This window comes from Wolffia australiana, chromosome 12 (genome assembly GCF_029677425.1).
Source record: "Wolffia australiana isolate 7733 chromosome 12, ASM2967742v1".
Classification (NCBI taxonomy): domain Eukaryota; kingdom Viridiplantae; phylum Streptophyta; class Magnoliopsida; order Alismatales; family Araceae; genus Wolffia; species Wolffia australiana.
Genome location: NC_135846.1, coordinates 5475923 through 5501525, shown reverse-complemented (window position 1 = coordinate 5501525; position 25603 = coordinate 5475923). Strand labels below are relative to the sequence as shown.

The window sequence follows — 25603 nt, the reverse complement described above, 5'->3', positions numbered from 1 at the left end:
TCTTAGGACATACCTTAGCCACTCAAACTAACATAAGCAAAACATGTGCTATAAACTATCCGATCCATGATCAAGACCCCATAGTGGTTCTATCCATGAGCCATCCATATCCGGGGTGGTGGGGGCTCCGTAAAAGATAGGATGAGGACATCCTAGTGTTTGACTTGTGTGATCCTTGTTAAAGAAAAAGTGATATCATTTCCAATAAATATGATAACTCCACTCCACAAGTGAGAGGTCATCTTGTCGCTGACCAAAACATGGAGTTCACACATGGGGTCGATCCAAACAAGGTGAAAGTTCTAAGGAGTCACTTAATACTCATGTACATAATTATGATTTTCACCAATCATTACAAAAGCACTTTAGCCATGGTGATATCAATGATTGGGTCTGTCTTCACAACATCATCGTCTTGGGCTGTGTTAGCTAGCCTGACACAATATTGTCATCAGATTGGGAATTGAAGCCGATGACAAGAAGAGTAGAGTTTTCGGGTGATTTATCAGTGCATTGCAGGAGGGATTGTGCACTTGGGTCGGGAAGGTGGATGATGTGTTTATCTGGTTTTATGCTTCTCAGGAAGTGGTATGAAGGTATCACTGGTTTTGATGTGTTATCACTGAGCATTGTGCATACCTACAGTTGAGATAACATTAAAAATATTTTGTTCCATGTGAAAGTCATTAAGGACAAGCGCAACATTGAATTTTGTCTCTAGGTCAAATGGCTCCATCAGGTTGCCGAGGATCTCAGCCATCAACTCGCTATCGTTGTTCATATAAAGCTTACAAATGGCAATTACACACTTGTGATACCACCAACAATTATTGATCTAGTGCATGCTCGGTGGATGTCAAGATAATCACAGTTCCATGTCATGATAAAGTTCACAAAAAGTATTAACATTATGATTTTTCTGTGATGTTTATAATAAAAGCCTTCAATATATCTAATGACTTAGTAAATTAAGATTATATCATAATAGAGTGGTCTCTGGTGTTTAAACATGTATTCAAAATATTATAATTGACGGATACTCAAGATGGCCATCAAACCATCTAGAAAGAATGTCTTATTTGTTCCTCGTTATACGATAACAATGGCTGATCATATGGACATAAGTATAGAAACTCTAAGGATAGATGGTGGGTGCTCTTTTGGGAACGAGTTCGCGTGACTTGATGTGGATGAATCATTGATGGTACCATACATAAAGTAGTTGATTCATGGTTATATTTCGAATCATTTTAAATTACCATGTCATGGTTATATTTGGAACCAGTTCCACAGAAGCTGATGTGATTATCTAGTTTTTATTAGATTAATAATGAATTTATTATGTTATTCCACTACAAGAAGTTTGATTCCACATGGTCAAACAAAGTCACTAAACCCAACACACAACCAAGTTTCCTTCTACACATTAGTATCAACTCAACATCATGGTAATTAAGTGTGGCAAGCAGGCCATCTGATGACGTCTATTGTCTAATTTGGTGTATAACCCTTCAAGGTTCTCATTTTCCTAAAGACCCCTGCCAAAAGACTCTTGTACTTGTATTGGCTGGTATCTACACTTGGTTGACCTTTGTCACATTTTCTTGCATGAGAAAGATGACATTAATGCATCAAAAGCTTTGCCATGAGCCGCGTACTTTAGTATAGGAGGCCTCTTGGTTCATCTTTGGACTCTGAAAGATCTTAGTAGTCTCTTCTTCTAAGACCCAGTTGTATGCTACCCCACCTTTTAGGACAACATGCTATCTGTCATCTTCATTCCCCTTATTCAAATCCTCAACTCGACATCAGAAATTTTTTGAATGAAACACTTATCGATATCGACATCTGATATCCATTTCTAGATCTGATATCTGAACCGTATCACCTTAATTGGAAATGTAATTTCACCACTATTCCTAGCAAGATGATAAAATCATGAAGGCCTGTAGTAGCAAAAATATGATCTTTCTTTCTGATTGGGGGGGGGGACAGGATAAGTAAACGAGTGGCAGGGTACAAGAGACCCAACTTCAGGGTTCTATTATATCCTTGATCCAAATCCGCAACCCGACACCCGATACCCGATAAACCGATTCCCCAATACCCGACAAATTTTGAATGAAATCCTTATCGATATCAACATCTGATATCCATTTCCAGATCCCATATCTGAACCACAGCACCCTAATTGGAAATGTAATTTCACCACTATTCCTAGCAAGATGATAAAATCATGAAGGCCTGTAGTAGCAAAAATATGATCTTTCTAATTTGGGGGGGGGGAACAGGATAACTAAACGGGTGGCAAGGTACAGGAGACCCACCTACGGGCTCGTACTATATCCTTGCGACTGGTCCGTGTTCTTCTCGAAGGGAAGTGATGAAGGGATGATATCGTCGCACAAGGCAGGGTTTTGCTTCCTCGCGAGCTCCTCCCACTTCGGCCATGGCAGCGGCGGAAGGGGCGATGCCGAGCTCCAAGGACCTCCCATGGCGCTGCGCTGCTCAGCCCTCTCCAACCCATCAACCTCCATGGCCGCGGCTTCCACAATCCGCTCTTGTAGCCTCCCCAACTTCTCCAAGGAGCTCAATTTCGCGTTCTGGAAGGCCCAATCGAGGGGGGAAATCGGGGTTTCCAGGAGGAGGAGGCGGCGGAAGGTCTCCGCCGCGGTCTCCGTGGCCGATCGCCGGCCCAATTCGAGCTCCGGCTATGGCGGGGGCAAACGATTCTTCCGCGGAATCGAGGGTTTGAAGAGCAATGAGCGACTCCACCGCCTGGTTCGACAGGGGGAGCTCCAAGAAGGGCTTGTTTTCCTCGAAGACATGTACCGGCGAGGCGAGATCCCCGACATCATCCCCTGCACCAGCCTCATCCGCGGCCTCTGCAAGCTCGGCGAAACCCGGAAAGCCGCCCGCGTCCTCAGAATTGTGGAGGAATCCGGAGCTTCCCCCGACGTGATCACCTACAACGTGATGATCAGCGGGTTCTGCAAGCTCGGCGAGACCGACAACGCGCTCCGAGCCCTCGGCCGGATGACCGTGGCGCCCGACGTGGTCACCTACAACACCATCTTCCAGAGCCTCTGCGAAAGGGGCAAGCTCGATCAAGCCCTGGAGGTGCTCGACGGAATGCTCCAAAGAGACTGCCTCCCCGACGTCTTCACCTACACAATTCTCATCGAAGCCACCTGCAAGGCGAGCGGTGTCGCGCAGGCGATGAAGCTCCTCGACGAGATGCGAAGCAAAGGGTGCAAGCCGGACGTCGTCACCTACAACGTGATCATCAATGGCATGTGCAAGGAAGGGAAGGTGGAGGAGGCAATTGGGTTTCTTAGGGAGATGCCCTCCCATGGCTGCAACCCGAATGTCATCAGCCATAACATTGTTCTAAGGAGCTTGTGCAGCACTGGGAGATGGATGGAAGCAGAGGGAATTCTGAAGGAGATGGTGCAGAGAGGGTGCTCTCCTAGCGTTGTCACCTTCAACATACTGATCAATTTCTTGTGCAGGAAAGGGTTGATGGGCCGGGCCGTCGACGTCCTCGAGACGATGCCGGAACACGGGTGCACCCCGAATTCGCTTAGCTACAACCCTCTTCTCCATGGATTCTGCAGAGAGAAGAAGATGAACAAGGCCATTGAATACCTGGAAATCATGGTCTCCAGAGGGTGCTATCCTGACATTGTCACTTATAACACTTTGCTTACTGCTCTTTGCAAGGATGGGAAGGTGGAGGTTGCAGTGGAGATGCTGCATCAGCTCGGCCGAAGAGGCTGCTCTCCGGTGCTGATCACGTATAATACCGTGATTGATGGGCTGTCAAAGGTGGGCATGACGGAGACGGCGCTGGAGCTCTTGAAGGAGATGATAGGGAAGGGGCTCAGACCTGATATCATCACGTATTCGTCGATTGTTTCTGGGCTTAGTAGAGAAGGAAAGATTGAAGAGGCTATTAGAATTTTGCATGAGTTGAAGAGCTTGAGCATCAGGGCCAATGCCATTACTTACAATGCCATCATCCTTGGCCTGTGCAAGCTCCGCCGAACAGACCGCGCTATTGACTTCTTTGCTCATATGGTTTCTAGTGGATGCATGCCCACCGAAGCTACGTACACCACTCTTATTGAAGGTCTGGCTTATCAGGGTATGGCCAAGGAGGCCCTGGATTTGCTGAATGAACTGTCTTGCAGAGGGGTCATGAGGAAGAACTTTGTTACAAATGTTGCGGTCAGCTCTTAGGCCCTTCTTTGCCTATTATTTTGGATGGGCATCTCAGCTTTCGTTTGTATGATGACATATTCACATCATAGTGAGTGGTTTCTAAAATGAAAAATTTTGAAAATTTCAAATGCCATATTTTTTTTAATGACTCTTCCCTTTTGCTCACCTCGGCAGCGTTTGAAGTCCCAGAAACTGAATAAAGTGGATAAGACTTGCGCAAAGGATTTTTATTCTGAAGTAAAACTATTTTAATTGAGAGTCGTTTGATTCCTTGGTTTTGTGGAGTACCCATTTGATGCTGCTGTCAGGATATTTGTCAGTTTTGTTGCATCATCCATCAAGTCGTTGGTTTTTACACCTTTGGAGGCATGGGAGCTCCATGATCAATGACTGTGGAGTAACATCCCAATTAAATTTGAAACTATGAATTCAGCTCCAAATCTCTCTTTGAAATTCCATTTGATCCATCTGGTCGAATCCATGTTTTTCTATGTGACTCAGGTGAGGTAGTTGATTTAAAAGTTGAACCTGATAGTACCAGTTTTTAGTATTTTGTCTAAACCATGTTTTTTTAATTTACAGTACTGTGTCTACTATCCACTTGATTGAGCACAATTCTATCTAGATGTATTTTCAAAGAGCGTTCAAACATCCTTCACCTAAACATAACTATTTTGAATATTCCAAGTTCATATAGAATATAAAAGAAGGATGGTGAAATCTTAAAACAGAATAATCGTGGATCGATTCTCATAGTGAATCAGACAAAACCATAACATAAAACATAACAGTAACCCCACGGCCTTAAACTTAGACATTATCAAGTTAACGGTAAACTTAGATTTAGACTACCCCCATCGTAGTGATGGTGTGTGGCGCACCCTAACCAGTTCATGAAGATTTCCAAGACAACAAATCGGATATTTCTGAATTAAATTTCTCTCCACCTTAAACAGAAAATTTCATCCATAAATGAGTTACTATCTGATAACATGGCAATAAGGTTAAAATGATAATTTTGTCATCATACCCCCAAATTCAAGCTCATGTTTCCTTTAATCGCATTCATTTTCAAAGAAACAACCCTGAAATAAATATATTTTGAGATTTAATATCTGCTCTAGCCGATGAAGTTTAATCCATCATTCAGCTTATTTCAGTTTCACTCATACCAAGAGAAACCTACTACAGCCCAAACAATAACAGACATCTCTCTTAATAAAACTCCATAACACTTTTTTTTTATCAAATAACTTAATGAAAACTCCATAAATAAAACATAAGATCTAAGTACAGGAAGAACATGAACATCTATTTTTAGAAAAAAATATTTTCATTTACAAAGTAGTTAAGGCAATCGTGAAATCATATAATTTGAAGATTTGTTCAAGAATATTATATATCTTTTTTTATTTTTTTATGTGAATAAAAAAAATAAAAAAAATATTCTTGAAAAATAATTTTTTTTAATAATTATGAATTTTTTATTTTTTTATGTGAATTTTTTTTTTATTTTTCAAGAATTTTATTTTCTTTTTTATATTATAACTTAGTTTTATAATATAACTTTTGGCATGTTCCTAAAGTTATTAAAAATTTGAAATGGATAAGAAATTCCATAATCTGAAGGGATTAATACATCATGTGTGGAAGTAAAAAATTACATCATAATTATTATCTTTTCAAGTATATATTAGGTTTAATGGTTAGTGTGTTTAACCCTGGATTATCAAAGATAATGTTAAGGAGACAAAGACTCCTCTGTAACACTAGATCAGATCAAAGGAACTAGACGACCCATTAAAATACTATATCAAGATCATTTGTAAAGAGAAAGAAAAGACACGTACCGCGGTTATATATCTACTACCTTGGTCTGGCTTAACATACGCCTGAAACTTTGCATCTTCCAGGGGATACAATTTTTAGAGAGAGGTACTTTACGGTAAGTTAACTTTCAGCGCATATCACAGGAGGTAAAAAAGTATATGAAAAATCTACATGACGTGAACAAAATAAGTCAATTTTGGAGATAATATGACGTATTGCGTGTGACTGCATACGTCGCAGAAGGCTGGAGTCAAGGCTCTACATGGGGGCCTTACTGGTTGGTAAGCCTCCCCCATGCTTAGTAAGTAAACTAGTTAATGAAGTATTGAAGACTGATTTGCCTTTAAATATCTCCGGGAAAGGGGATGAACGCAGTTTTTTTGTTTTGGAAGTATTGAACTTTCTCTTTTCCGTCTAGCGTGGTCTCTCTTCTTCTAGCTCATCTATCTCTTCTTCTAGCATTCTCTTCCTAACGTTTCTCTTTCCTTTGCCCCTCCGAAGGTCCGCCCCTCGCCATCTGGGCAGCTTGTTCCCGAAGACGTCTGACCAAGCGCAGAGTTCCGGTCTTCCCTGGGATATTCCTGCTGTTCGGAGTCTTCCGTCCGGGAGTGACTTTCCACATGAGAAGTTTCCTTCCAACCCAAGGTATCTTGTCTCGACCGTTCCGTAAGTTGAAGCTCCTCAATATTAAATTACGGGGACCAGCCAAGGTCTTTTGGAAGAATCTGTTGGAAACCATGGATCAAAGGCGAGATCGACCGATAGTCACGTGGGAGGCCGCCAAGATGAAGTTGAGAGAAAAATATATTACCGAAGGATGTCATTCACGTATCATTGATATATGGCAGAGAATCTACCAAGGCAATAGAAGCTCTCGAGACTACATTAAAGAATTTGATGCATTGATGCTAGCATGTGGACTCAATGAAGACCCAATACTGACGCTGTCACATTTCCGCATGGGCTTAAAGGCGCCTATTCGGAAAGAAGTGGGGCTCAGGTGGGTAAGAACGTTGGAAGAAGCTTACCGCACGACACTGGAATATGATGAGTTCCTGGCTGAGCCACTGGCGGGATTTACGTTGGAGGCTTAGGGATCAGATTCTTGATGCTCCCGTCCCAGTACCTATCGTCCTGGTGAAGGAACGTATCGGTATGCAAAGGGTGTTTTGGATAATCCTCCTAACAGTCAATCTGCAGGAGTTGGGACACGAGACAGACCCACCGTCGGTGCGAAGCCTACGGTCATTGCGCCTTCGCATGAGACTGGCGGGTTACTTGAAGCACCACCCGGTCCACGTGCACCTCCCACAATATTGAATCGGCATTGTTTCTCTTGTGGGGGGTACGACCACTTTTTAGGAAACTGCCCCAACCGAACCATCGCTGTTACACAAGAGGAAGAAGTTGGAGAAGTTCCCGAAGGACGGCCGCCGGAAACATTACTTGATGTTGAAGATGAAGAATATGAGCTGGACCCTAATTTTATAGCCCCTGAGGAAGAAGCAGAAGACTTACATCTATTGCAACCTCTATATCATCAAGCACATATTATGGATCCAGCACGCACATCTATCTTGAGTACGTATATCTGCCATTGTGGTCAACATTACAAGATTATTATTGACAACGGAAGCAGTGTCAATGCCATATCCCAAGAAGCCGTCAAGAAAATGCAACTACCTCTCCAGAAACATCCGTCACCATACCATGTGGCGTGGGTAAATTCTTAGTCCATTCCCGTAACCCATCGATGCTTGTTTAATCTACAGATACGATCCTATCAAGATGACGTGTGGATGGATGTACTGCCCATGAAAGTCAGCAGCATGCTGCTTGGTCGACCATGGTTATATGACACGGACACAACTTTACATGGGCGAAGTAACACGTGCACATTTCTACACGCTAACGAGAGGGTGATGATCAAGCCCTTCCATCCGCAACCTAAAGCTTTCACCCCCAAACCAGTCATGGGCCTCCAATTACACATTCTGCCTTTACAAGTCATACTTAGGCAACTTCATACAGAAGCAGTTCCCCTCTTCTTAGCCTATCCATCACTGACAATTGTTGATGCTAACTCCACCATCAGTGGCCCTCAAGAGCAGCAACTGCGCAAGGAGTTCCAAGATGTCTTCTCAGAATCTGACCCTCCCTCACTACCGCCCCTCAGGGATGTACAACATATCGTTGATTTGCACCCCGGAACGCAGTTACCGAATATGCCTTATTATCGTCTAGCTTCGGCAGAACACCAAGAGTTACGTCGACAAGTCCAAGAGCTTCTTGACCGCGGTTTTATCAGAGAAAGCCTCAGCCCGTGTGCAGTACCTGCCTTATTAGTCCCCAAGAAAGATGGCTCGTGGCGAATATGTGTAGATTACCGCGCCATCAACAAAATTACGGTCAAGTATCGATTCCCGATCCCTCGACTAGATGACATGGTGGACATGATGGCCGGGGCCCAAGTGTTTTCTAAAATTGACCTGCGGAGCAGATATCATCAGATGCGCATTCGTCCAGGAGACGAGTGAAAGACAGCGTTCAAACTAAAGATGGACTCTATGAGTGGCTGGTGATGCCTTTTGGTCTCTCTAACGCCCCCAATACGTTCATGCGGATTATGACCCATACATTCTGCGAGCAACTGGGAAAGTTCATGGTTGTGTATTTTGACGATATCCTTGTCTACAGTCCCACTATCGATAAGCACTTGGAACATTTCTCTATTGTTTGTCGTCTTCTGAAAGCTCACCAATTTATGGCTAACAAAAAAAAATGCAGTTTCTTTCAAGATCGGGTTCTCTTCTTGGGCTTCATCATTTCGGTGGATGGAGTCTCGGTCGACCCTGAAAAGGTACACGCCATCAACGACTGGCCCGTTCCCATGAATATCCATGATGTTCGTAGTTTTCATTGATTAGCTGCGTTCTGCCGAAGATTCATTAAGAATTTCAGTACTATCATGTCCCCTATCACCAATTGCCTACGCAAAGGAGAATTCTCCTGGAATGCGGGGGCCGAAGCTGCCTTTGATTAGATTAAAGGCCTGATGGCCAGTGCGCCCGTTTTAAGACTTCCTGACTTTGAGATTTTTTTTGAAGTTTCTTGTGACACTTCAGGCACTGGATTGGGCAGAGTCCTCAGTCAAGGTGGTCATCCCATTGCCTTCCACAGCGAAAAGTTTAATGAGGCCAGACAGAAGTATTCTACATACAAGAAAGAGCTCTATGTCGTAGTCCAAGTCTTGAAGCACTGGCGGCATTACCTTATTTCACAAGAATTTGTGTTATTCTCCGACCACGAAGCATTGAAGTATCTCAACACTCAGCACCACCTCCACCCGAAGCACGCAAAATGGGTGGAATATATTCAGTCGTTTCAATTCTGTCTTAAACACAAGCCAGGCCTCGATAACCAAGTTGCAGACGCTCTAAGCCAACGATGCCACATATTATCTGTTGTATCGACCCAGCTCGTGGGATTTGACGGTATCCTCACTCTCTACCAGGATTGTCCCGATTTCTCAAGAATTTATGCAGATCTTTAAGCTGCCCCAAACCACCACGTCGACCCCTTCAAATTGACTAACAGGTTTGTCTTCAGAGAGCAGCGTTTACGTATCCCGCGCATGTCTATACAAGATTTTCTTATTTGTGAAGTGCACCAAGGAGGGCTCTCGGGACATGCCGGGCGTACCAAGACTTATGAAGCCATTCGGGAGAGGTTCTATTGGCCGGGAATGGGACGCCACATTAACAAGACTCTAGAAAGATGCCGCACATGTGTCGAGGGCAAGACTGTGCGTACGAATCAAGGCCTGTGCCTGCCAGACCATGGGAAGACGTCAGCATGGACTTTGTCCTAGGGCTCCCTCCCACTCACAATAAATTCGACTCTATTTGTGTCGTCGTGGATCGGTTTTCGAAAATGGCTTACTTCTTGGCGTGTTGGAAAACGCCTGATGCATCTCATATAGCCAAACTTTTTTTCGGCGAAATAGTCAGACTTCACGAGATTCCTAAGACAATCGTCTCGAATCGGGATCCAAAGTTTATGAGTTATTTCTGGAAAACCTTATGGTACCATATGGGCACCAAGTTATAATTCTCGTCAGCTTTCCATCCTCAAACTGACGGGCAAACAGAGGTGGTTAATCGCAGCCTGGGCAACTTATTGAGGTGTCTTGTGATAGATTCTCATGTTCCTTGGGATCAGTTACTATCCCATGCTGAGTTTGCTTTCAACAGCACCAACAATCGCTCTACTTGCCGGAGTCCCTTCATGATAGTATATGGCCACCAACCCCGCAAACAGATCGACTTACCCCCTCTGAAGCATTTGGGCAGGGCATCGTTTACAGCAGAATTATTGGCCGAACGCATCCAGTCCCTGCACAATGAAGTAGCACGCAAGATTGCCATGTCCAATCAGATGTACAAGACTCTTGCGGACACCCGTCGCAGTTTCGCTGAATTCCAAGAGGGAGATCAGGTTATGGTCCGAACAAACCCAGCCCGGTTTATGTCTGCGCACAACAAACTGCAAAAACAAAGTACAGGACCTTTCAAGATTATCAAGAAACTGGGCCCTAATGCGTATGTGTTAGATTTACCAGCACGGTGGAATATCAGTTCTACATTCAATATAGCAGATCTGACGCGTTATTACAGCGAACCGTCAGTCCCAATCAGCCCAACGGATTCGGGCCCCTTTTTGAACCCCGAAAGACCAATTGATGATGCCTTGTCAGGTCCCGTGGTCGACTCCCCTCCACCTCTACAGATTTTAGCCACAAGACCTCATCCAGCTGGTCAACCGTCGATCGAAGTGTTGGTACAATGGCAGGGCCAGCCCGCCCAAGAGGCTTCCTAGATTTCTCTAACAGATGTTTTAACACTTGCTCCACACTTGTGGGACGAGTATTTTGCAGGTACATAGGAGTCACCGTTTCGTCACACAACTATGCCTGGATCATCATCGACACCCCAAGGTCACGAAGAATCATGCCACGATACCCTGCGACGAAGCCAACGCAACCCGCGCCGCAGTCTTCGTCTGCTCCTTCAACGCTTGGCATATCATCACCCAAATGAAGACACTATCATCATCAGTTCGGATTCGGATTCTGAAGACTTGACGCCTCCCTCGCCGCAACCAACTGAACAGTTGCCTACGTCGTCAACCATCCGGCTTCATCAGTGGACGCCTCACCAACACGCGCTAAACACGGAAAGTGCCCGCCGCATGCTCTCCCGTTTGCAGCCCTTCCTGTCTGGGGTTCCTGACCCCTCTCAGAAGGTACCCAATGATTGCTTCAAGGATTTTGCTTTTTTGGGAATTCCATGACTTTTCACAGGAGATGATCGGCCAAGTACGTGCCATAGTCGCCCAACCATTTTGTGAAGATCACATCACCACCAACACACACACGACCACGTCTCTCTCAGAGGATAGTGGCGGCAACGGGTGGCTAGTCGAGTAACAACCTTGGAAGTTCAGAGAAAACTGCACTGAAGCTACTCCCTGCTTCGACGGAGTTGAATCTTCTGAACCCCGGGGGAGTTGACGTATTGCGTATGACTGCATACGTCGCAGAAGGCTGGAGTCAAGGCTCTACATGGGGGCCTTACCGGTTGGTAAGCCTCCCCCATGCTTAGTAAGTAAACTAGTTAATGAAGTATTGAAGACTGGTTTGCCTTTAAATATCTCCGGGAAAGGGGATGAACGCAGTTTTTTTGTTTTGGAAGTATTGAACTTTCTCTTTTCTCTCTAGCGTGATCTCTCTTCTTCAAGCTCCTCTTTCTCTTCTTCTAGCGTTCTCGACTGTTCAGTTCTTTAGCTCGTCTCACATAATAATAATATTATTATTATTATTATTATTATTCTTGTTTTAGTTGTGTTTCTTTTTCAGCAAAAAAATGGCAAAACATTGGAGATCTTTCCAAATCAACTTGTATGCATTTAAAGTAAAACTCTCATGTATGAATAAACACTAGAGACGTAAGAGCAATAGTCTACTTTAATGTAACCCACGATTATTTCCGCCCGTTGTTTATTTTGACATATAAAACAATGCTGGGAAGATGGTAAACAAGCGATTGAAAGCCATACCCCCCCACCGCCACCGAATTAAAAAAAATTCCCCAAATAAGACAAGAAAGAAAATCAAACGTCATGCAAGTCGTCACTACTATTCCCATTCATCTCTCTTAGCCGCTGACTTCTTTGAGACAGATGTATCTTTGTCCCTAGACTTCACTTAAATGATTATCGGAAATCAGATCTTCCCTTCTTCAACTCCATTATATAAAGAACCCATCTGGGCTCTTTCTTGAAATCCATCTCTACCCAACCTTCTCCTTCTAATCCCAAATTCTCAAGAAATGAAGAGGGTCGTCTTGGACTTCGTCTTGGTGCCGTTGGGGTTGTCCTTCCTCGTCTTCTATCACGTTTGGCTACTTCAACTCATCCGCAAAAAGCCGAAGAGGACCGTCTTGGGAGTCAACAGCATCAATCGCTTCTTCTGGGTTCAAAGCATGATGCAGGTACACGTTTGAGCCAAAATTTAATTTTATTCGACGGGTTTTCTCAATTTTGGTTATCTCTCAGGACCCAGCAAAGATGGGTGTTCTAGCAGTTCAAAGCCTCAGAAACAACATAATGGCATCCACGTTGATGGCCTCCACAGCGATCATGCTCTCCTCCGTGATCGCCGTTTTAATGACAAATAGCGGAGGATGGCCAACGAGGCTCGAACAAGGCCGCGTTAAACTCGCTCTCGGCGACGTTAGCGAGCTCGGCCTCACCATCAAATTCTTCGCTATTCTCTCTTGCTTTCTCTTCGCCTTCTTCTTCGAGGTGCAGTCCGTGCGCTTCTACAGCCACTCCAGCATCCTAATAAACGTGCCCGTTTACGTTCCCCCCGAGATGGTCGCGAAGATGCTGGACAAGGGGAATTACTTCTGGTCTCTGGGTCTGAGGTCCTTCTATTTTTCTTTCCCTCTCTTTTTCTGGATATTTGGACCCTTGCCCATGTTCATCTGCTGCGTCGCTCTCGTTTTCCTTCTCTACAACCTCGACTTGTCCTCCGAAGAAGCCGCCTCCAAGGGGAAGACGATCGGTGAAGAGCCGTGAAGTGGCGACGGCACGATAATCCGTTCAACGGAAGTTGAACGCTTCGAATAAGCCCCTGATGTTTTCTTTCGATTGTTCTGTCGGAAATAAGTCGTTCTTGTTTTCGTTCTTTACAACCTCGACTTGTCCTCCGAAAAAGATGCCTCAAAGGGGAAGACGATCGGTGAAGAACCATGAAGTAGTGACGGCGTGATAATCCGTTTAACAGAAAAATGCTTCGAATAAGCCGCCGAGGTTTTCTTTCGAGTGTTCTCTCAGAAATATCGTGTTGTTTCCAAAACTAAATGAAAATCTAAGTTTGAGGGGAGGAGAAGATATGGGACAAGATACCGGCAAGAATCGCCGTTGGAGGTCGCTGTCGGCCTTCTTATCTGCGTTGTATTCTCCTGATGGGTGTTTCGATCATGGCTTACATCGGCGTTGGCTATGGCGGTGGCGAGAGTAACTTCATTGCCACAGGACAAAACGTATGTTCCACGTGGCTGCTACGCTCCTCCCAAAAACAACACGCAAGTCTTCGACTTGAAAATAACATGCAAGTTTGTCGAATCCTTTTCGAGTTATACAGTTCAGTATGATCGTCGCTCGCTTTACTCTGCTCACAATCGTAAATAAACTCACTCCTCTTTACAAACTCTGTGTTTTTTGTATACCTACTGCAGCGCCTCTAATAAGTAAAGCCTCAAAGGAACATGGCATGTTGTTGCAGAACTGCTTGATGAACTTAGTGGGCAACTCAGCTAGAATGGATTTGGCTTGGGGTTAGGCCGGTAAGCCAGTCTAATGGTGGCCCACTAGTTTATGTGCAATTCTATAATGAAGTACATGGATATCTGAGATGATGAGTGAATTATCATGAAATCATATTACAGTGGTTATTCATCTTTAAATATGTAAACAGTTTGATATCCTTCATTATAGATCTGTAATATGAAAAGGATATCAAAATATCTACATGAATCTCTTATGCATGCTCAAATGATGAGGATCACTGATCTTGTAGCCATTGGTAGAGGGAAAGTATTAGGTTGTGGGTATACATCCAGATCGTCCGGCCCGTGGATGTTGGACAGGACAGGACGAAGTTCGTCTCATCCCGCATCCAAAATTTTGCAGATTTGTCCAAACTGTCCCATCCAAGAATTCGTTCCCAGACGAAATAGTTCATCCACATCCCGTCCATGCCAGATTCGTCCCATTCGTAAAAAAAGCGTCTCATCCCTCATCCCTTTCAAGAAAATGGAACAATTTTTTAATGCCCCAAAATTATTTTCTCTCTCTCTCCCTCTCACCCGCTCTCCCTGCGTCATTTAATTCCCTAAAATTGTTTAAATTCATCTTCGTCGGGCTAAAATCGTTTAATGCCCTAACGTCGTTCTCTCCCTAAAACCGTCTTCGTCAGGCTGTGCTCACTCTCCTCTCTCCATTTCTTTCCCTCACTCTCCTCTCTCCATTTCGTTCCCTCACTCTCCTCTCTCCATTTCTTTCTCTCACTCTCCTCTCTCCATTTTGTTCTCTCACTCTTGTCTCTCCCTCTCTCTCTCTCTCACGCTCTCCCTCTCTTCCTCCCCCACTGATACTGTGGATTCCAAGTTCTTCAATCTCGGGCTATTGGGGAGTTTCCACCTCATCAATTTGGCATCTTCTCTCTGGGTTCATCTGGAGCGGGCTATTCTGTTGGGTTCGGTGCCTTGGTTCGTCCATGGAAAATACGACTCCGTGGATGCGGAAGCATGTCGATCGGTTTATAATATATCTTTATAACAAAAAATTAAATGTACGAACTCATTCCACCCTTGACTTTGCTGCTCTGAGACTGTTCTAAAGCCATTCACGCATCCGACCTCTAGAAGTATCCCCGCGACCATTCGGTGCTTGGATCTCCACGTCTTCTTCTTAAACTCTTCTTAAAAATCTAGAAGATCTTTCCATGAAGACACTCTCCTTGGATGAGTGGAGAAGAGAGTGGATAACGGGAGGGGCTCTCAAATATGGCTTACATGGGTGCTTGAAATGAGAGCCCTTTCCCTCTTCATATTTCAATTGAAGTTTTTCCCGAAAACCCTAAAAGTAAAATATATCCACCAATGCCCTTATGACCTTATTGTGTGACCCTCTAGGCCCATGTATCGTTCTAGTTAATAACTTTAGTGGCCCAATAACAATTATTGACCAACCTTATTATTTAACTACATCAACATACATATTAATTAAATAAGGATCGATTTAGCCCAATCGATAGGGTAAGTTTCCAGCCCATGGGTTGCCAAGCTACACCTTGTGCTCTAGAAGATACTGAGAAGTGTTGAACTCCCTCATGAAACCTTAGCATCATCGGTTACCGTATATGTATAATCCATCATCCGCGTGAGACTCTCGAATGATTTAGGGTGTAGTTTATTGTCAAACCCTAATCCGCCATTCGATTAGTACTGATGCGTAACGGGGATCATTGGAGAATGCCTTCTGAAATATCCTCACTAGCCTGGACAGGGATTTTTCTGCATCATCTTCCTTTAGTGGACCTCCTCTTATACTGAGGGCAGATGATCCCGCCTTAACCACTCAATCATCTCCGTGAGCTTCTTACTACATTCGAGCTATGAATTGCTTGAATCCCATGATTAGAGGCTCATAAGTCATAGTCAAAATGTATTCGTCCATTCACAAGATGTCCTTGGTGTCTCAGGTTAGTGGATCAGTTATACAATTGTGGCAGGAATCAACTTGATTGACGTTTAGGTATGATACCATTAAGGAATTCGTACAGATCAATTCAGTGAACTCTTCCTCCAAAGAGCACCCACTATATGTCCTTACTGTTGTCACACTAATAGCCACAAGATCAACTATACTTATTGTATAAGTATCCATCGAATAGGAATATTTAGAATACATGTTTAAAGACTAGTGATTATTGTACTATGATCTCATCATAATTCACTAAGTCATTGCACGTATTCATGGACTTCATTATAAACATCACACGGAATAATAATGAACACAAATATTTTATTCAATGAACATAAATAAACATGGTAGTGTGATTGGCTTGACAGCCACATAATATCCATCATATTCTAGTTAGTTCTTTGTTTTCTTTAAACTCTTTCATGAAGATGTTTCTCTATTGTGATGTAATTCATCAATTTGGCATGTTCTCTCAGGGTTCATTTGATGTAATTTATCTCTACGTACGAATTCTCCTTTGTTTTTCTGATCGACTGGCATTTGACCGACAATTTCCATTTGTATTAATGTGAAATCTCTGCATACTAATTATCCTTTGTGGTTTTCATCGAGTGGCATCTGATCCGTAATTTCCATTAGTATTAATGTGCAATCTTTGCATGCTAATTCTCCTATGTGGTTTTGATTGTGTGCCATCTGATCAGTAGTTTCCATTTGTGAACCTTTGATCTATGCGAGGTAATTTTCCTTTGTGTTTTTGATCTACTAGCATCTTCCTTGGCGACTTGTGAAGAAGTCATTCTGAAGACTATGGTTCTGCATGACACAAGTGGTCTCGGAGGCCCCTAGTCCAGATGTTGTCAAAGCAACAGCAAAAATGATGTACAGAGAAGTGAAAGGGAAATTGGTGGAAATGTTTGCTGACGTCCACAGTGTCTCTCTTACCGTGGATGCTTGGACATCCCAAAATAACATCGCCCTTTTAGGTGTCACTGCCCACTGGATTGTCATTGACTGGAAGCTCTGTGGGCTATTTCTTGGTATGCGACAGATCAAGGGATCCCATAGCGACACCAACTTGGCGAGGATCATCATGGAAGTTGCATATGAATATGGCATTGAGTCAAAGCTTTTTGTGATCACTATGGACAATGCGTCTATCAACATAAAAATGCTGGCCACCATTGTGGATTCACTAAAGACCTTAAACCCTCAATTCGTTATGGAACGACATGTACCATGCATTGGATTTTGAGCGTAGGGATGCATTAGATTTTGAGCGTTGGGATGCATTACAGTCCACGTGTAATACTATGCATACTAAGCTGACGCAATATGCAGTGGCACTTTGGGCCAATCAAACATTTGCTACAACAGCAACATTGGATCCATTTTCCAAAATAGAGGTTGTGGATCCATCATGTCGCCAAAATGTGATTTCCTATCTTGGCAGACTTTTGGACTATACCTTAGTTTCAAAAGCTACTGAATGTGACTTGGAGCAGGGAAATCTATCAGAAAGTCGACGTCTGCCACAGTATGTTACCTCTAGACGACAGTATATACATCCAAGCAATCGTCAGTGACCACTCTGCACGCCCAGACAAGAGTTGGATAAGTATCTCAACATCCCATGCAGCGAGGAGGAGGATACTCCGTTGGGCTGGTAGGAGGAGGTTGGCACGCGATACTTTCCAAACTTGACCAAAATTTCACTCATGTTTCTTGCCATCAGCCCGACCAGCGCACCGGTGGAGCGGCTTTTCTCAATCGGCTGAGGCATCATTACATATCCAAGATCACGCCTAGATGTAGAGAACGTTGAGATGTTGATGATGTTACGAGCATGGTTTCATCATGTAGACCATTAATCCTTAGATTCCGATGATGAGTATGACGACGATGACAGCTTATGTGCTGATACGTTATGTTCCATCACTTTCTATCTTGTGCGCAATCATGCTTCTTTCCCTTAATTCTCTCTATTTCATGTAACAAAATAACGGGGGGAACAACAGGAAGGCAGTCTATGGGATTCCATTGCTGTTCGTTCTAACATTGGTGTAATTCATGATACTTTACTATATTTATTATTCTATGCTTTGTTAAAAACAGCATGGCGGTGGCAATAGAATAAAGAACTTTAAACTTAACCTTCATTTTTGGTATGCTTTATCTTTATCTTTCTATTTGTCATAAGTTGTAAATCCTTTTGCTGTCATTGTTCAGATAGCCCTATCACTATTTGCTTCATTCTCCTGCAGCAAAACATGTTGATAATGAGTTTTTTCCCAAAGAAACACATTTAGAACGTTACACTGCTTTCTTGTATCCATAATTTCAAGGGGAATCTGCATATTGCTGTCATTGAGTTTTCAGTTATGATTTTCCAGTCATTGTTTTACCCTAATTTTGGATCCCCACTTAAAATCTGTTGAATAACTTTGTCAACTTTGGAAATTTTATTACCATTAAGTTAGACGAGAATATGTATATATTTTTCACATGAAGGCAAGAAACAGGGATTTCAAGTCCAGGTTCACATCGCCCCTTGAAAATGGGTTCCCCCTTAATTGAACTCTTTTGAATATTTCTCATAAAAATCCTAATAAAATACTCTTTTGTTACTATTTTGTAGTTTTGTTACTGTTTTATGTGCCTAATTGATTTATACACCGATCTTCTTGGAATGAAAAAAAATTACCAATTTAATTTTCTGCAGATATGTTGTTCTTCAGGTGTCAGTATGGATTGCCTAAAAATGTGAGAGATAACAAGTCCATTTCAACACTGCCATCCTATACCACGGTGAAGATAATTTTGTGCAAGCTGAATGGATGGCTGAGTGAACTCTACTCTACATTTTGTCTTAGATTCTGAATGAACACTGCCAATGTCTTGTCCTTCTTTGACGTGGTGAATGAACGACTGATTTAACCCCACAAAAACCAATCATTTTTAATTCAGCGTACGTGTGCTTTCATTTTAAGTCCTATGGACATTTGAAAGGGTAAGTGAAATAAATGTCTACAATTTCCCATTACTAAATTTTTAACCATTTCAATTTTAGATTGAAAGAAAAATAGATATATAGATACAGATAAAGATACATGTGCAGAGAGAGAACAATATAGAGAGTGAGATATAGAGGAACTCAGATTTCCTTGGGATGAAGAAATTTGAAAATTGGCAGGTTTAACTCAAATTTTCTGGAAAATATTGAATTTTGTCTGAATTTAATCCACGAATAAATAAAGTGTGAAATTATGATTTTGCCTTAATTATCTGTTAAATTATGAATTTCATTCAATTTATTTAACTTTGAATAACTCTATTTAACTGATATTGGCTTCTTTAAATTATTTTAATTGTTGACTAATCTGGGGATTAAATAATGAAATTTCTACATTTCTCTGGAAAGTTATTGCATATTTTGGGAATTTAATCGAAGAATAAATGAAATTCAAAATAATGATTTTACCGTAATTATCTCTTAAAATATTCATTTCACACAAATTATTTAAGCTTGAAATTACTATAATAAAAGGATAATGGCATGTCTAAAAATAAATTCTACTCTTGATTAATTAGGGGATTAAATTATGAATTTTGTATATTTTTCTGGAAATCTATTGAATTTTTTGGCTATTTAATTGATGAATAAATAAATTTTAAATTTCTGTTTTACTCTTATTGTCTGTTATAATATTTATTTTACACAGTTTATTTGAGCTTCGAATTAGTGTACTAAAATTGTAATGGCATGTCTAAAAAGAAATTTTACTTTGAATTAATGTGGGAATTAAATAATGAATTTTCAACATTGTTTCTGGAAATTTTATTAAAATTTTTAAGAATTTAATTGATGAAGAATTGAATATTTAAATCGCAAAAGGATACAATTATAAGAAAAAAAAGAGTTTAAAGTAATTTTGAAAGTCGTGGGGAATCTATTTGAAATTTTGTTGCAAATATGCCCTTAAGACAGCTCTCGGTTGAGTGTTGCAAATATAAATATCCAATAAAAATAGTTCCAAGGTCTGGTTGAATTAAAATGGATTTTTCTAAGTTGTTTATAAAAATACGGTGGAGAGAGAAAGCAGAGGGACATATGTACAATTACTTTTGAGTGACGTTAGTTCGGGCGTGCACAAAAACACAGGGACTTTGATGCAAAATGTCTAGGAATTGATATAGCGATGCCACGTGCAAGATCTCAACCGCCGGAAGCGAGTCCGACGGATTTTTGTCAATCTGTTACTGTCCATCGTCCAAGACCTCTAGATGGACAGTTTTTTCGTCCGACTGGACGAAAACCGTCTCGACTGTTCGTCCCGAGATGAATTTTCATCCCGGTTTTTATCCAATCCCATAGACGGGACAATTTTTTGTCCTGGGATGAAAAAACCGTCCTGTACATGTCCCTGCCTGAAATTTGTAGGGCCTTGATTGAGTTAAAACATAAATCATTCACACAGCCAAGGAAAAATAATAGAGTTGTAACGGAACCCTAAAATCAATGAACAAATCATGTGCACGGGTTGGTACGTGATTTCTTGAGTACTTGAGTGAGACATGTTGAGCTGTCTATGTGGCTAGCTTCTAGACATGTTGGGCACATCAAATTTCTTTGATTTCAACAATCACACTATCACTCAACCATCAACGTTACATCGTTCCAACTGCATTGGGAGTGGAAATGAGTGAAGGTGAGAAGGGATAAGAAGGGTGTGCACCTAAACAATTTTTTTAGGGTCTTTCTAGATTTGTAGTCAATGAAAATTTTTCACAAACACTTAGGTTGGGTATATCTTCCAACATCCAAAAGACCATTTGCATGTGACCCTCTAGGGCCATGTCTCAATAAATTTAATGACCCTAATACCCCAATGATATTTACTGGCCTCCCAAAGTATTTCTCTCTATCATCTCAAAGATTAATTTATCCCCCAATAACACTTTACACTTTTTGAGGTGTCATGATAAATCTCATGATCAAGAAGATACAAAATAGTGTATTAACTAATGGAAATATTTGTGGTTGGAAATTCAATCACACATTCCACATCCCATTCATTGTTCATTAAAATGATCTAAGTTATAGCGGACATGTGATGCTTATAATGAAGCCCACCAATACATCATCTGATTTATTGAATCATAAGACGAAAATTGCAAGTATTTACACTTGTGTTCTAAATATTCCTATTTGAAAGATACTTGATAAGTACAAGAAAGTATCTGGACATAATAGCATTATCTAGTCTCACTCATATGAGGAGTATGGCCAGTCCCTTAGCTATTATTGTGGAGACACCAAGCATACTAAAGATGTCTTGTGGATGGACAACCACATTAGAGGAGACAACTCTAGGAAGATGATGTGATGAAGTTCTTGGCCATGTCACTATAGTATCGGAGTAGTTCTATGATGAATTATGAATGCATTATTACTAACTTGTATGACCTATTAGGTTTGACAATTAACCATACCCTAAGTCATTTTAAGATCATCAAGCGATGAGGGATAATACATGTAGGGTAACCAATGACAAATAATTTCGATGAGTGAGTTGTTAAACACTATTTTGACCTTCTAGAGCGTGAGGTGTAGCTTGGCACCCTATGGGCTGGAGACTCGACATATCAATTGGGTAAAATCAATATGTCATGACTTAATCTATTTGACAACGTAGTTAATTAAATTAGAAGGTCAATAAAGGTTATTGGTCCATTGCAGTCCCTGGATGACTTTGTGCCAATTTGCCAATGATGTAGTGATAGATGTATTAATTTTGTAAGTGGTCTTTAGACTTGAGACACCAAAGGCATAGGTAGTACAAATATTAGACATAATTTTTATGTTTCACAGATGCAGTACTACTGATTATAGTGGTAGATCATGGCGTAATATTTGAACGTATTTTAACTCTTTGTTGGATTGTTTAGTAGATGTAGGTTTAGAAATGCACAATAATCAATGAAGGAAATGTTTCCTGAAAGAGTTAATAAAATATTTTTTGCCTCCACGAACATGCAATGTAGTTGGGCATCACTTTTGTTGGAAACTCAACCAATCAATTTTTTTATAGTGATACCTAATTAATTAATATATTGATTATTTACATTGAATGAATTAGGTTAACCGACAAACCTATTGGCATTTGGGTTTCTTAGATGTCAGGGGATATACTTGAAGTAATAGAGTTTTATGAGAAAACTATATAAAAGGGTATAAATCCTAACATGAAAAGATCCATACATTTTTATGGTTCCCCATCTTCCTAACTCTCATATTGATGTCCTTCCTCCCTTCCCCCCTTCTCCGCTAATGTGGCTGGAATGGCGTGAAAATGTTGAAGCTATGATGGTGCTTATCAAGTAGTAGATGATGATATCTAATGTAAGGAGGACTACATGGATACGCCTGTAAAGATATTTGTGAAACTTAAAATGGTTGGTGAAGTAAACCCAAAGGATTGGTACTCTAATTCCATGTCAGGTGATTCAATCATCCTGTGTTTTGCTTTTAGTTTTAATGGTTCATTTTGATATTTTTCTTCTGGTCCATGAAAGGTATTCCGATTGTTGAACGTGGACAAAAATTAAACAAATTGGACATGTCATATGTACAGCTGTCATCCTAGGAGTCGTAATCAGATAAATTATTTCTCAATGAGAAAGTAGACTATCTTACATTTAGGGAAGTAGAGATTGGGTAATCATTCGCTGAATATTTTGACATGTATAAGCAAACCATTATAAACATTATAAATTAATTTTTAAACAGGTCAGAATCTCAAAACCCACTAATCATTGGTAAGATGGAATTTGTTCATCATTGAATAATGTATGTTGAAGACCAAAGGAACCAGTCTTATCTCAATCACAGGTTTTCAAAAGAAATATTTAAAAAATTAACTCAGTTAGACTAGTATTTGTGGACCATCTAGATGTTTTCACCATTTATGTCACTTCAGTTTTGATAATCCTTATTGACATGGATAGATGACATGGCTGTCTATCTTTGATAGTGCTTTATTAGCCTATGATGTTGAGAAGGTAATATAGATAGGAAACATTCCAAAGATTAATATATTTTTATAGAAAGACAGAAGAAGGATAGAGGGGGAGATGGATACATGCACAAGCGAGGGAGAGTAACCAAAGTAGTGTCTCGCAGATAGAGAGGGAGAGATATAGAGATATAAAGAGAGAAGAATGAGAGAGGGGGAGATAAAGTGTGTGAACAATGAGAGAGATGAAGAAACAAAGAGAGTGAAAAATGAGTTAGACAGACAGAATGGGTGAGAGAGATATCATAGAGAAAATAGTATGTGATAAAGTAAAGAAGAAGAGATGGTGGGGGATGTGAAGAATAGAGAATGATAGTGAGAATGAAAAATATAATAAGATAATATCAATAGAGACATACTGGTAAACCACAAATAGAGTTAAAATATGATGTTTAAAATATTCCTTTCTAGAGAGAGGGTTGAATCAATGGGTAGCAGGTAATGAAAGAGTAAATTTTATTTAAAAGGTCTATTTTGAATATTTAGTTTTTTTTTGTTTTTTGGTATCTTTAGATATTTTTCTAGGAATCAAAGTTAATTAAAAATATTTAAAATAGTTAACACGCATGTAGAAATTCTCAGGATTTTATGGTATTTTTAGGGCACAAAATCCGTTCCCAAAAATTCAATACCTTTTATCCCATGATCTAGGTATAGAATTTGTGGCTCAAAAAGTTGGGTGGAGTAAATATGCTATAACTTTTATCACATGAGGAAAGTTTTAGATTTTTTATTTATTTTGGAAATAGTTCTGTCTAATAAATCTACCTGATATTTATCTAGAGGGAAAAAAGATATAAAAATAATTAAGATCACAGAACCATAACTAATTAGTCAATATGCTATGGTTGATTTTTTTCTACTGACTTATATTTTTTTTATTCCTAAGATGTTTAAAACACAATTGTAGCTCTTAAATGTGATTGTAGAACCTTGGACTTAATTATACACAAATATTTCAATTTTTCTTAACTGAATTTCATGTTTTCAAATTCTACGGTTCCAGTGACATTTTTAGCATCAAGGGGTATGAGTACCCCGGATCTTGAAACCCAGGTCTGGGATACTACCCGCTGAATGGTCTCCATGAAATACCATATTCGAGGGATTGGAGGCGCGCTGTCACACTTTGGTAGTCCATGTGAGACAGATGCTCCCATATTGGACCAAGACATATAATGCTCCCACACACATCCCGACGATGCTACGTAAGGTAGATAAACCTACAAAAATCACAGAATGTTGTGCACTCATGTGGCTTTTAGAGGCACCATGTGATGTAGAGTTGTCTACGCTTGGTCCAGGCAGATGACAGTATTTCATGCCTTCAACCAAGGATTAATCAATCATTGATGCAAATTTTTATGAATAACTAGGATTAATCAAGATAGAGAAAATTTATTATTCAGCACAATACTTCATCTCAACCCTATTGATGATGTACATAGGGAGAATAATCCAATAGAGTATCGAATTACATATTGTTCATGCACTCAAGTACATCTTTTTCCAACAATACTATGTATATGGTTTCCTAGTCTGATTAACATGCATAGCATTACATTCAAAGAAGATGTGGAAACAATTAACTCTGGGTCATCAACACCAGCTAAACTTCTCACACACATGGAGTGCTAGCGGCCAAATAAGTCCATGGTCACAAAGCATCGCTGTAAATTTTATTTTCAAGCAATGTCTCGTCATGTTTGGAGCGTTGGGTAGAGTTCCAATATTATTGATAAAGGCATATCCACCTTAAAAAATCAAGGAATAACGATAATAAACATCATTGTTTTTTTTGCTCGTGGAACATCCGATATTTAATTAAAACTTTGGTACAAACAGGTTAACCTCTTTAGCTACTTCAGTAACAGCCATATATGCAACCTGTGTAGTGGATAACATATTATAGAATTTTAATGTGGCTTTCCATCACATAGCACTACCAAAAATTGGTAAAAAATATCATGCAAGGGATCCCCTTTTACATGATCAGTAGCATAGTTAGAGTAAACATAAACTACAATATTCCAAGATGTAGTGTGTGATTCCAATATTTGACATATACTTCCTCACTATGCCAAAAGCATGTGATCTATCAGTATGAGTGCAAATCAAGGCATACATGTGTGGACTGATATGACTTGTAATAGGGGTTTTAGGTTACATGGAATTTTAGATTAAGTCAAAGAAGATAAAGCCCGTGAAATATCAAAATGTACAGCAAGAGGGGTGCTTAATGGCTTCACGCCTTTCATGTAAATGATTCATTGAATATTTTCATTATAACCTTTTTCTGAGATATATTGTGCATGCCCCTCTAATTTTTCATATCTCCATCTGACGTATCTTTGAAGGTGTGCTGCAATCATTCATCAGTTGTATAAGTGATCCATTTACTATAGACACCAAGGCCATATTGTAAATGGATGACCATGTTTTGACTGTGATGTACCAGTCCCTTACCATGGATCAAACATCTTAGCTGAAACATGATAAAAAATAAAGGAAGGTGATTGAGTGGTCAGGATGGGATCATCTATCCTTGGTAAGAGGAGATTAACTAGAGGAAGAAGATGCATCAAATTGCACACTAGGGATGTAGGATATTGAAGAAGGTGTTCTCCAATGATCTACATTAT

General features: G+C 40.6%; 2 protein-coding genes and 1 long non-coding RNA gene across 3 annotated transcripts; all 3 read left to right on the top strand.

Moving 5' to 3' along the window:
- The first annotated feature begins 2356 nt into the window (after positions 1-2356).
- Positions 2357-4803, top strand: LOC144710031 (uncharacterized). The gene is made up of 2 exons (XM_078583690.1): positions 2357-4312; positions 4399-4803. Exon 1 carries the CDS (start codon positions 2392-2394, stop codon positions 4240-4242), a length of 1851 nt encoding a protein of 616 aa, XP_078439816.1. The 5' UTR covers positions 2357-2391; the 3' UTR covers positions 4243-4312; positions 4399-4803.
- Positions 4804-6448: 1645 nt separating this feature from the next.
- LOC144710676 (uncharacterized) lies at positions 6449-11832 on the top strand. Its single transcript, XR_013583369.1, has 2 exons — positions 6449-8914; positions 9180-11832. It is a non-coding gene; the product is annotated as an uncharacterized LOC144710676 (long non-coding RNA).
- A 208-nt stretch (positions 11833-12040) lies between these two features.
- LOC144710284 (TRP-like ion channel protein (Protein of unknown function, DUF599)) lies at positions 12041-13310 on the top strand. Its single transcript, XM_078584010.1, has 2 exons — positions 12041-12605; positions 12670-13310. The coding sequence occupies exons 1-2, from the start codon at positions 12444-12446 to the stop codon at positions 13192-13194; spliced, it is 687 nt and encodes a 228-aa protein (XP_078440136.1). The 5' UTR covers positions 12041-12443; the 3' UTR covers positions 13195-13310.
- The last annotated feature ends 12293 nt before the right edge of the window (positions 13311-25603 follow it).

What these genes read in the sequence shown, in the direction of transcription:
- LOC144710031 (XM_078583690.1), top strand. Translation starts at nt 2,392, where the DNA reads ATGATATCGTCGCACAAGGCAGGGTTTTGCTTCCTCGCGAGCTCCTCC.
- LOC144710284 (XM_078584010.1), top strand. Translation starts at nt 12,444, where the DNA reads ATGAAGAGGGTCGTCTTGGACTTCGTCTTGGTGCCGTTGGGGTTGTCC. An exon ending in GGGTTCAAAGCATGATGCAG is followed by an intron (nt 12,606 to 12,669) that starts GTACACGTTTGA and finishes GTTATCTCTCAG; the next exon opens with GACCCAGCAAAGATGGGTGT.